Source organism: Sorex fumeus, unplaced genomic scaffold (assembly GCF_029834395.1).
Source record: "Sorex fumeus unplaced genomic scaffold, SorFum_2.1 ptg000063l, whole genome shotgun sequence".
Taxonomy (NCBI): Eukaryota; Metazoa; Chordata; class Mammalia; order Eulipotyphla; family Soricidae; genus Sorex; species Sorex fumeus.
The window spans coordinates 81,297,216-81,310,338 of NW_026606120.1; the positions used below are offsets into that span (position 1 = coordinate 81,297,216).

At 39.7% G+C, this 13,123-nt stretch overlaps 1 protein-coding gene across 1 annotated transcript in view; it reads right to left on the reverse strand.

The window, feature by feature from the left end:
* Window positions 1-13,123, reverse strand: part of SMURF2 (SMAD specific E3 ubiquitin protein ligase 2) — a 115,678-nt gene that overhangs the window by 65,903 nt on the left and 36,652 nt on the right. Inside the window, exons 2-3 of the mRNA XM_056127083.1 lie at window positions 8,040-8,078; window positions 4,443-4,551 (exon numbers count right to left, since the gene is read on the reverse strand). Of these exons, the coding sequence (XP_055983058.1) occupies window positions 4,443-4,551; window positions 8,040-8,078 (148 nt within the window). The remainder of the gene's footprint in view (window positions 1-4,442; window positions 4,552-8,039; window positions 8,079-13,123) is intronic.

Consider the following 13,123-nt stretch of genomic DNA (forward strand, 5'->3'; position numbering starts at 1 on the left):
GTGTGACACAAGCTGAGCACCTTTACCCCTGTACTCTCTCTCTGGCTCAAAAATTCAAAATATAAATGAGAATATGGAAGGCAACTTAAGCCCCTGAATCCAACTATATTTAAAATAAGCCCTTTCAATTAATTATGCAAGCTAACACACCATCTTTCTAAAAATTAAGCAAATTTGCAGTGCTCTTTTATGATCAAAAACACAGTAAATCAATGGATTCATTTTAATCTGAGCTTCAACCCAATCTGAGCTAGATATCGATCTAAACTAGTTAGTAGTAAGTATCAGTGAAACAGCTTCAGGCCAGATTGGGAGGGGACAGGGATGAAGGGGTCAGGGATGGAGAGGTGGTGGCACCTCATGATTGTCTATATGATTCATTTACAGATAATCTTGATAAACTGTTTTCCTGTGGGGTTGAAGGTTTTGTTTTGGTGGGGTTTGATGGGACAGGTGGGGGTGGGTGGGTGGCGGGAAGCAGGCACTTAGGCCACACCTGGCCATACTCGGTGCCTACTCCTGGCCATGCTCAGAGCCTACTCCTGACTCCATACTCAGGGATAGCTCCTGACAATACTATTGGCAGTACAGGAGACGGTGTGTGGTACCAGGGATTGCAAGAAACACCTTATCCACTGTACTATATCACCAGTCCCAATACACTGATTATGAATGCTCAACAATAATTGTAACTCTTTTCATTAAAGGCTACAGAATATCAACAGAAATCACAAGAGAATTTATTAATGCCAAGTTGTGTTAGACTATATCTAAGTGCTCAAAAATCAGTTATCTAAAAATCATTTCATTTCCCTCCCTTAACTCTGATTTTCTGCCTGTTGGCTTCATCTTCATACAGGTCTTCTACAAGTTGTGACACTATGTGACAGTTCTTGGTTCACATTCCACCAGCTTTTCATCTCCAAATAGTTCTAGCATGAACCAAAGGCTAATTTTCATTGTCCTCGTCAGAGCAACATACTGAGTTCTCTCATTGGTCAAACAGCATATGCTTACTCCTCAGCTAGCAAGGGGAGATCAGCCCTGCTCACAAAAACAAACTGATACTTCTCTTGTATTGCTAGGTCACTAAATATTTATGACTTTCTACTGTACCAGCCTACTCCAACAAATACCGAGGACAAAACACAAAGAGTCTTGTTAGCTAGTATGGACTCTGACTTCTTCTCCAATATATGACACTAGGATCCATTAAGGGAAACAAGGATCCTGGGCAGTTAAGTTCTTGCCTTAGAAGCAGGAGTTCATGAGGTCACAAGTTCAAACCCTTGCATGAGGTCACAAGTTCAAACCCTGGCACCATCCTACATGCAACAAGCATGATCCCAGCAGCAATACTGATTGGATCCCTACTCACTATACTATTTCTTCATCCCTGGCATGAAACTTTTAATGGCATATCTTAGATTAATTTTTATAAGGAAAAACAAATGAAATGTTAGTTATCAAGTACTATGTATCAGATATACTAAATTGGTAACAAAATTTTTCAAATCAAGCATGCAGAGAATGCCCTGAAACCTCCCAGTGAAAAACAATCATGATAAACCAAATAATCAGATTCCACTATCAGTAACTCAAACTGTCCAAAATGGTAGCCTCCAGTCACACGGAGCTACAGGTATATGCCTAAATCCAAATTGAGTTATACTGTAAATAAAAAATAAATCTCTAATTTCAAAGACTTAGCCTGATAAAAATTCCATTACTTATGTTATCTAATATTTATTACATATTGAAATGAGAAGATCTTTTGTTTTGAGGTCACACCCATACTCCCTGAGGTCTCAGGGGACCATATGGGATGCCAGTAATCAAACCAGGGTCAGTCACACGGAAGGCAAGCACCCTACCCATTGTACTCTGGCCCTCAAATGAGAATATTTTAGACATAATTTAATAATCTTAATTTCACACTTTTTTAGCATTTTACTCAGGTACAAGGAAAACTTAAATTACAAAAAGAAAAATAATTTAAATTACAGATGAGTTCCCTATTTCTATTCAACACTTCTAACCTAGAGCTAGATGAAAATGAAGCAATCAATTCAAAGTCTGAAGGGGAAGTGTTCTTTTACCTAGAAGACTATGTTAGAAAAACAATTAAGACAAAATATATTTAAAAAAAAAATCTAAAAATACTTTTTTCCCATCTTCATAGTTTTCAAAATGACAGCAGAAGACAAACTCTACCAAATTAGGCAACTAAACACACAAAAAACTGGGAGTCAGGGCTAGAGTGATATGTACGGCAGGTAGGTTGTTTGTATTGAACATGGCTGACCTGGATTCAATCCCTGGCATCCCATAAGGTCCCCGCGCGTCACCAAGAGTCATTTCTGAGAGCCAGGAGTAACCCCTGAGCATCGCCAGGTGTGACCCAAAAACCCAAAAATGTAAAAAAAAAAAAATTTACACTGTAAGTTATTGGACCTACAATATAATGGTAAAGAAAGTTCCAGAATAATTATGCAGCAGGTCCTACAGAACCATCAATTTAGACTGAAACAAGATGATAAAGGCACCAGGAGAGGTATCTACAAGAAGAAAACAAAGTCACATGTTCTAAATATGCCCACAGGAGATGTTCACTCCTGTCACGAGTTTGGTATGTGACAGAAAACTACACAATAGCAAAGTAAATTAGTTAATAACTCTCTTAGTTGTTTGGGGGGAAAAGAAGTTTTTTAGGAAAGAAAATATAATCATACCACACCATGTGACATATTTATCAATATTTATGTGATCATAATGTAAACACAGAATAATTTAACCAAAATGGGTTCAAACAACCATATAAAAGACTCAGAGACAGCTTGGGGCATGTGAGTCTTGAGAGAATGCGAGATCACTTGTAAAAGATAATCAGGGACTGGGAACAGGGAATCTGACCAAAGAGATGGAGTTCTGGGTGCCACATGATCCCCTGAGCACCACTGGGATAGGCCTTTTCCCCAGCACCATCAGGTTGGCCCCGAAGTTTATAAATACCTAAGTAAATAAGGATCAGGAGAGAGCTCAGAGGGCGGGAGCACGTTTTGTATGCAGGAGGACCAGGTTCAATCTCTAGCACAATATGGTCCCTGAGCACTGAACAGGCATAGCACTGCCAAGGTGTGACCCAAATCTTTAAATTTTTTTTTAATTACCAGGAAATAAGAAAACAGTTAAGAATGGGAATCAGTCTTGTGATGGGTTTGGTGTATAGGAGGTCTATAATCCCAAAATGAATAACTATGTAAATCATGCTACATCAATTAAAAAAAAAAGAATGGGAATCAGTAATAAAAATAGGGCAGAAACGTCTGAGATATAGCTCAGAGGTAGAATACTTGCCTTATATGAGACCTAGGTTAGATCCCTAGTGCCACCCCCACTAAAAAAAACCCAAAAACCTAGAATGCAGAACTGCATTTTCCTATTAAATCTACATGGTACAGGCAAAAGTGATAGTACAGTGGGAAGGGTGTTTGCCTTGTATGCAGCCAACATGAATTAGATCCCCAGCACCCCATATGGTCCCTGAGCCTGTCAGAAGTGATTCCTGAGTGCAGAGCCGGTATAAGTCCTGAGTACTGCTGGGTTTGGCCTCAAGTATCTTAACATTAAATTTTAGCTATGCAAAAAAAAAAAAAAAAAGTTTTTATGAGTGCCACATCCAGCAGTGCTCAGGACAAAGAGACATACCCATCAATACTGATACGGGGTCAAGGTTCAAGCTCAGCACTGTCAGAAGACTACAAGGCTATACCTAACAGTGGTGATGATGGGGGACAACAGTACTGAGGATCTTGTTCATTCTGGTGAGGCATGTGTTCAACCCAACCTCTAGAAATTGGAACGTTTCCATCAGTCTCTTGAAACCTGGAAGCTCTATTAATCATTTTTTTTAAAAAAAGGTACAAACAAAAGGGCTGGAGCAATAGCACAGCAGGTAGGGTGTTTGCCTTGCACGCGGCCGACCCAGGTTTGATTCCCAGCATCCCATATGGTCCCCTGAGCAGCACAAGGAGTACCTGAGTGCAGAGCCAGGAGTAACCCCTGAGCATTGCCGGGTATGACCCCCCCCCCCCCACAAAAGGGTACAAACACTACTTTGACCAAACTAAAATTTCAAAGAAACTATCCATTTAGAAGAGAATATCTATAAGTATGCCAATTCTAATTTCTGGTTTTATAACACTATGGACATATATATATATTTTATTCTTCATTTAAGCTTATTAAGATTACCTCAAATTCAAAAACCAGTTATCAAGATATGCCCAAAACACCATCACGAAGTATTTCATATACCATGTAATGAAATACCATGTAATATCACAGATCATACTTTGATCATTTCTCATGAATCTTTTTTAAAGACTGTTTCAAATAATACTGATTTGATGTCTCATTTCACATTAATTATTTCAACCTACAGGTCATAATGCTGATTCCACTTTGGATCAAGTGTATTCTTCACAGTATCTGTAGAATGGCATTGCCCAGATCCATCAACCACCACCTTAGCAAATGGATCAGGAAGTCCTGTGAAAAGATGGGAAGATTTTTATTTCAATGAAAAAAATACACTGATGTATAAGTTAGAAGATTACATGAACACTGTCTTTTGCTACAGACTAAGTGATCACTCCATTCTTTATGAAGTTTTACAATCTGGGGCCACTGAAACTGTACAGGGGTTAGGGCATACGCGCATGACCCAGGTTCAATCTCTGGCACCACATGGCCTTCTGAGCATCACTGGATGAATTCCTGATGGGCCCCTCTCCTGGCCCAGCACTGCTGGGGGTATCGTATCCATAGTGGTTGCCAGCAATGCAAAAATCTGAGTAGCCATACATCCCAGTGCCCTAGAATGGGACTGCTGATCAGCTGGCCAAGGACTACCACAAGCTTCGTCCTGAGCACTACATGGAGCCCCTTCCCCAGAAGAAAAAGAGGCCTCACTAGGGAAACAAAAACTGTTACACATGGAGAAGTGAAAATCTGAAAAATGAAGTTTGAAAATTAACAAGCATTTGTGTTGATTACAAAGAAAATACGATGCCAGGTCAGACACCATTCTAAATGTTTTAAATTTATTAAATTTCTTATTCTTTACAATAACCCTATGAAGTAATCTCTCACAGAGGAAATTGAGACACAAAAGGATTAATTAACAAATCCAAGGTCAGTCAATACACTAAGTGGCAGATCCAGGGTTAAAGATTTGATTCTAGGGGGTGGAGAAATAGTACACCAGGTAAAGTGCTTGCTTTCCTCGAAGTCAGCCTTGTTCAATTCCTGGCATTCCCTGTGGTCCTCTGCTATATGGATACCTCTATTTCACTATCTGGTTCAAGGGCTGGAGTGATAGTAAAGTGGGTAACCCAGGTTTGATCCCCAGCACCCCATTTGGACCCCCAAGCCCCTCCAGGAGTGATCCCTGAGTGCAAAGCCAGGAGTAAGCCCTGAGCACTGCTGTGTGTGCCCTCCTCCCCCCCACACACACACAGAGAAAGAATCATTATTACCTAGTTCAACAATGAGAACAAAAGGTCAGTTTCCCCTAATTTCCTTATCCCGGAAGCAAGCTCACAAGGTCAAAGAATTTTACTGCCTACACCAATGAAAAAGTAAGTTTTCCTTCCATTTTTTCCACCTACATTTTTAAGGACAGAAAAAGATCGTGTAAGTGATAAAAATCAGCTCTCAGAGGTTTACAAGGAATTAGAGATTCCTCTAGATTTCTTAGAAATACTGAGACTGGAATATTTGGACATTATTACAGTGGACTCTGGAGGAAAGAAAAGAATTTGGGAAGGAAGGCTGGGAGACAAAACTGCAGATTTTATCTTGAAAACCACAGCAGATGTCTTTAAAGGTATGAAAGCTGCTGCTAAGAGTGTGCATTCATTATTTCCCTCCCTTTTCTCCTTTGTACCTGCCTATCCAATTCTATTTGTATTTCTATTAGGATCACCCCCAAAAGAGTAAGATCGCATATTTTGTGATCAGATTATTAACTACAGGGAAGAAGTAAAGAGTTTAGATGTTATGTTAATATTATAAAAATAACATTAATTGGTGACAGCCTGTAAGAAGGCAAGGAGGTCCTCCTACATGATCAAGTGGAGTGGCAGGTACATGCCACATTAATTATAAATTGCTTATAACATTCTTTGGGTGCCCCCTTGCTAGTTCACTTTCTAGGGCTGGAGCGATAGCACAGCGGGTAGGGTGTTTGCCTTACACGCGGCCAACATGGCCGACCCGAGTTCGATTCCTCCGCCCCTCTCGGAGAGCCCGGCAAGCTACCGAGAGTATTCGATATGCCAGACACAGTAACAACAAAGTCTCCAATGGAGACGTTACTGGGCCCGCTCGAGCAAATCGACGATCAACGGGAGGGCCTATAACATTCTTTGTAATTGTTTTCCCCAACATAAGCAAAAGATACCATATAATAAGTAATCTTATAAAATGTAAAATGTACTTTTATAAGCTTTTAATTCACATTCAACATTAAGTAACATTTCAAGTGGAATGAACAAAATAATTTAAAACCTATCAACAGGTATGTATATATGATTTGTTTTAATAAAATTCAATACTATCTAATGTCATTAAATTAAATAGCACATAGCCAGTTTGGGGGGCTGGTAAGAATCAAATTTTAAAATCTAATAGGGGCAGGAGAAAGAGTTCAGTAGGCTGCAGTACAAGCTCGGCATGTGGTCCCCTCAAAGCATCTCCAGGAGCAACTCCCAAGCACCATTTCAGGAGCAACTAGGGATTGAACCTGGGTCAGCCTTGTGCAAGGCAAATGTCCTACCCTCTATACTACCACTTTGATCCTAACTTAAAGATTTTAAACACAGTCTTCCCAAACCCTCACAAAACCTAATCCTAAATAAAACAAAACAAATTCATGACAGATGGTAAATACAAGGAAGACTGCAAATACAGGAAATAAATGTCTACTTTGAAGTCTGAGGTATTAGAGCTTCTATCATCAAATGTGGCAGTTTTTTTCCCCCACACTCTGAAAATTTCTAAGCAGGGTGAAAGATTTCTCTATTGTCCAGGAAAATTGACTAGAGTAAACTCTCCTTAAAAAATATAAATAAGGGGTTGGAGAGATAGCACAGCGGGTAGGGCGTTTGCCTTGCACATGGCCGACCCGGGTTCGATTCCCAGCATCCCATATGGTCCCCTGAGCACCGCCAGGAGTAACTCCTGAGTGCAGAGCCAGGAGTAACCCCTGTGCATTGCCGGGTGTGACCCAAAAAAGAAAAAAAAAAGAAATATATAAATAAAACATGTTTAAAATTAAATATTTTTCTAGAAATCAAGTAGTATGCTTACCTTCAAAATATATTACACACAATCACATTCAGACACCTGTACATGCATGCAAACACACTTAAATTTCATGTGTCTGTGAAAGGAGTGAATGAAAAAAAGCAGGGGCTTGGGGCTGAGCGATAGCACAGCAGGTAGGGTGTTTGCCTTGTATGCGGCTGACTCTGGTTGGATTCCCAGCATCCCATATGGTTCCCCAAGCACCGCCAGGAGTAATTCCTGAGTGTATGAGCAAGGAGTAACCTGTGCATCGCCGGATGTGACCCAAAGAGCAAAAAAAAAAAAAAAGGGGGGGCTAAAAAACAAACAAGCAAACAAAGAAAAAAAAATATATATATATAAATCACTTCAAAAAATTTGCTGTCAGGACTAGAGAGATAGTTCATGGGCTGGGCACATGTTTTGCTTGTGGGAGGCCCAGCTTTGATCCCCAGCACCACATGATCCCCTGAGCACCACCAAAAGCAACCCTCCAGCAAAATCAAGACTTACTCCCCCAACACAAGTACCCCATCCCACAAAAAGAAATGTTATGCCAAAAATTTCTAAACTGAAATATTTGTGAAACATTATACTTCTAAAAAGAAATTCTTAAACCAAGTAACTGTGAAAATCTATTTTAAAAAATCTATGCATACTATACAAGATTAAAAATTTTATTTACTTACGGAAAAAATCCTTTTTCACCAAATTTTTTGCACAGAGTACTGTAAAGAAAACAAAAAAAATGAAAATTTGAAAAATAAAATTACAAACTCTATTATTAAACAAATTTTAAATATTAAGTTTTAAAATACCAATGACTAATAATGAAACAAGCTATTGCAAGGTATAATATATGATGGTAAAATTTCATTAAGGACTAACAAACATCTGAACCAACTATTGGCAATCTTACCAAGAATCACCAGTAACAATTAAAAGCAAGAATGTTTAGAAATCTGATATTAGGAATGAATTACTATCTCCCTCTAAAGGTCTAGTTTCAAATTAGCAAGGCAGTAGTAGGAAAACAGTTCAAGTAGGTGCCAGATAGCACAGTGGGTAAGACACTTGCCTTGCACTCAGCTGACCTGGGTTTGATCCCCAGCACCATATATGATTTCTGAGCCCTATAAGGAGTGATCCCTGAGCAAGGAGCCAGGAATAACTCCTGAGCACTACTTGAGTGCTCATCCTCCCACAGGGAAAAAAGAAGCTAAATACACACACACACACACACACACACACACACACACACACATCCAGATTGTTATATGCACTTAAGGGTACAATAAGATGTCATAAGTATAAACAAAAGCTTTAACATAAATGAAATTGCTTTTAAAAAACATTGTTAATTACTATATTAAACTACAAATTCTACAGCGAAGATAGCAACTTTCTAAATCATGAACTTAAATAACAAGACAGAACTGACATATCTTTCAAAAACTGAAAGTTAATATATTCAGCTAGATATCTCATCCCATAGTTTGGATTACTTTGCATTAATTTATTATCTGATACAAGCATATGTAAATATGAATATACCAAAAAAACACAATATTACACATTTTAAAAGAGTGAATTTCATAGTACAGGAATTATGTCTACTAAAAAAAGATGCTTTAGGGCCAGAGAGACATTAAGTAGGTAGAATGCTTGCCTTGCATGGAACCAACCCAGATTCAATTCCCAGCACTCCAAGTTCTACCAGGAGTGATCCCTGAGGCTAGACCAAGGATTAAGCCCTAAACCCTTTTTGCTGTGGCAAAAAAAAAAAAACCGTAATAAATATTTTATGCCTGATAGTTTAGGGTTTAAGGTGCTTGCTTTGCATGTGGCTGAACCAGACTCAATCTCCCAGATCATTTAGTCACCCTACCACTGCTAGGAGCAATCTCCAAGCACAGAGCTGGAGTTGCTTACTGAGAATCACCAGATGTCGCCCAAACCACTACTCCCTCAGCCCCCCCACCAAAAAAATGGTTACAAAACTCAAAACTTACTTCATCAATTTAAACTTTCATATCTTTATGGCTACTTTATAAAGCATTTGTGTAAACTTTAAATAATTTCTACTCCACCTCTCAATTTAAATATTCAATATTATATTCAAAATTATAATTACTGAAAGTTTGGTATATAAAAACTCATTTAATAGGGAGTATCCTCCCAGGATGGGAGAAGCATGCGGAAAGTAGACTATAGACTAAACATGATTGTCACCCATTGCCTCTTTTGCAAACCACAACACCCAATGAGAGAGAGAGAACAAAAGGGAATGCCCTGCCACAGAGGCAGGATGGGATGGGGGGGGGTGGGGGGTGGGAGGGATACTGGGATCCGTGGTGGTGGGAAATGGGCACTGGTGGAGGGATGGGTATTTGATCACTGTATAATTGAAACCCAAGCACAAAAATGTGTAAGTCTGCAACTGTACCTCATGATGTCTCACTATTAAAAAATTTTTTAATAAAAAAAAACTCATTTAATAAACCTTGGGAATTATTCTATAATAAATCAATTTAAAAGTTCAATAAAAGGCTGGAGATACAAAGAGTATGTAGGGAGCTTGCCTTGCATGCAATTGGGTACCATATACAGTCTACCTAGACACCCAGGAGTGATCCCTGAGCCCAGTAGTCAGGTGTAAGCCCTGAGCACCAACATGGTATGTCATCCAAATCAGAAGAATGGAAGTTTAAACAAAAGGGTCCAGAAATATGGATCAGTGGTAAAGCACCTCCTTGTATGCGCGAATTTAGTCACTGACACTGCAACCCCTACCAAATTTGATCCTTGAGGCCCTGCAATCACTGCATCCAAGTGAATAAGAACCACAATCAAAACTTGTGACTCTAGTAATAACAAAAACAAAGGGAAGTGAAAAGGGGAAACTTCATATTCTTGGTATGACTAAAGCCCATGATCCCACAAGTACTGAACTGGGAATAACCCCTGAACAGCTTCCAGGTGTGCCCCCACCCAAAAAAAAGGAAGAACTGCTAAAGAGCTAATACAGGGCACATGCCCTGCATGCAGCCAACTCTAGTTTGAGCCCTGGCACTACAAGGTCTCCTATCACCAAGTATGGCCCTGCATCTCAGGCCCTCAAATTTAACCAGGTCAAGAATCACTGGGAATGGCCCCAAGGCCTCCTGAGCACCACACAGGAGACCCAAAATAAATAATCAAGCATCAACTTAAAAAATTAGTTTAGGGGGGTTGGAGCAATAGCACAGCAGGTAGGGCGTTTGCCTTGCATGTGGCTGACCTGGGTTCAATTCCCAGCATCCCATATGGTCTCACAGCACTGCCAGGAGTAATTCCTGAGTGCAGAGCCAGGAGTAACCCCTGTACATCGCTGGGTGTGACCCAAAAAAGAAAAAAATAATTAGTTTAAGGCCAGAGAGTAGTACAGTGGGTAGGGTATATGCCTTGTACTAGATGAACCCGGGTTAATCTGTAGCATTTATCCTTCCACCTGTGCTCTATATTTCATACCAACCCAGCACTTGCTCAAGCACCTTCTCTTAAATCTTTTTTTTTCTGCTTTTTCCCTTTGTTTGTTTTTGGATCACACCAGGCAATGCTCAGGGGTTACTCGGGGCTGGCTCTGCACTCAGGGATCACTACAGCCATTTGGAATTCCTGGCACCATAGCAGGTGGGATTTCCAGCAAACCAAAACCAAGTGTGTAAATAAATAAGCATCACAACTAGTGTTCAAACCCCCTAAGTCCCCCCTCACTACAAAAACAACAATAACCGGGGAAAAAAGGGAGAAAATTGTTTTGTCTGGTAGAGAAACAGCGCCAGACAAAAAAATCAGGCTTACTCAATTCCTCTTTTGCAAACCACAGCACCCAAAAGGAGAGGGTACAAAAGGGAATGCCCTGCCACAGAGGCAGGGTGGAATGGGTAGTAGTCAGGTGTAAGCCATTAGTGGTGGTGTAGAATGGGCACTGGTGGAGGGATGGGTACTTGATCATTGTATAACTAAAACCCAAGCACAAAAATTTGTAAGTCTACAACTGTACCTCATGGTGTTTCACTAATAAAAATTAAAAAAAAAAAAAAAAGAAAGTCTAGTTCAATCCTTGGCATGGCATGGTTCCCTCTTCTCTACTCCCAATACCACTGGACATAGTCCCAAAAGAAACCCAAAGAAGACAAGTCAAATTGCTACCTTTAATACTGATCTCAGTGGGTTCAGCCACCATTTGCATTGATTACTTAAAATTGTATTAACCTTTTGGGTGCTGTGGTTTGCAAAAGAGGAATTGAGTAAGCCTGATTTTTTTGTCTGGCGCTGTTTCTCTACCAGACAAAACAATTTTCTCCCTTTTTTCCCCGGTTATTGTTGTTTTTGTAGTGAGGGGGAACTTAGGGGGTTTGAACACTAGTTGTGGTGCTTATTTATTTACACACTTGGTTTTGGTTTGCTGGAAATCCCACCTGCTATGGTACCAGGAATTCCAAATGGCTGTAGGAAGACTGTCAAACATGACTTGAGACTTAGTAATTTTATTTGCACAAATAAAATTATCTTCATAATATGGAGCCTTTCATGCACTGTTCTTTTGAAGAACATATTCTATATATTAGAACCACTACTTTTCTTCCTAGCTACCAATTATAAGAGCTCAGTAAATGATCAATGAATTAATCAATTTCAATACACAAATTCTTATTATATGTCACCATTACAAATTCCCAGGAGTTTTGGGGACAGAGGGTAGGACGCTTTCCTTGCATGCAGCCTGGATTCAATCCCCAGCAATCATATGGTCCACTAAGCACCTCCAGGAGTAACTGCTAAGCACAGAGCCAGGAGTAACCCTGAAGCATCTCTGGGTGTGGTCCCAAAATAAAATTAAAGAATAAAACCAAATTCCCAAACTATAGAAGGTATGAACCAGAGTCACCTATAGTATATATCTACATTATGTTATCTTGTACTATAATAATTTTTCATTTATATTTGTATGAATATTTGTAAAATCAACATTTAAAAAAAAAACCAGAAACAGGGCTGGAGAGATAGTACAGTAGGTAAGATCCTTGTCCTGCACGCAGTCGACCAGGGTTTGATCCACAGCATCCCACATAGTCACCCAAGCCCGCTAGGAGGAATCCCTGAGCACAGCATTGTGGACCAAAAAACAAAAACAAAACTCAAAAATAATAGAGAAGCTGAGCCAAGACTGGGAACTATGGGATCAGAGAGGGCTGGGAATATGGAGGAAGTTACATTTTTATTTTCCAAGTGTTTACTTAAGAAGAGAGGTAAAAAATGTTGAGGGGGACAGAGAGTATACTGGGCAGAGCCAACTGCCCTGCTCATGTCTATCCCAGGTTCAATCCCCAGTATCCCATATGGTTCCCCAAGCACTGCCAGGAGTAATTTCTGTGTGACAGGAACAACCTCTGTGCACCACCATGTGTGGCACAAAAACCAAGTAAATAAATAAATAAATAATCCTGAGAAATATTGGGCTATGATACAGGAAGAGGACAGCAGAAAAGAAACCATGTAAAGTGAAAGGGGTGGCAACAATGCTAAGGAGTGCATCCTTTCTCCTAGACAGCAGTATTTAAGTATCATTCAGTTTGGTATGCTTCCTATTTCAGTAGCAATAGAAAAAGGTATAGAAACCTGACATATATACTTTAATGTTTTGCTTGTTTTTATGCTGAAACATTATATTGAATCCATATATTTAGCAGTGGTGTCAAATCTAAGTACACTATTGCACTCTGCTAGC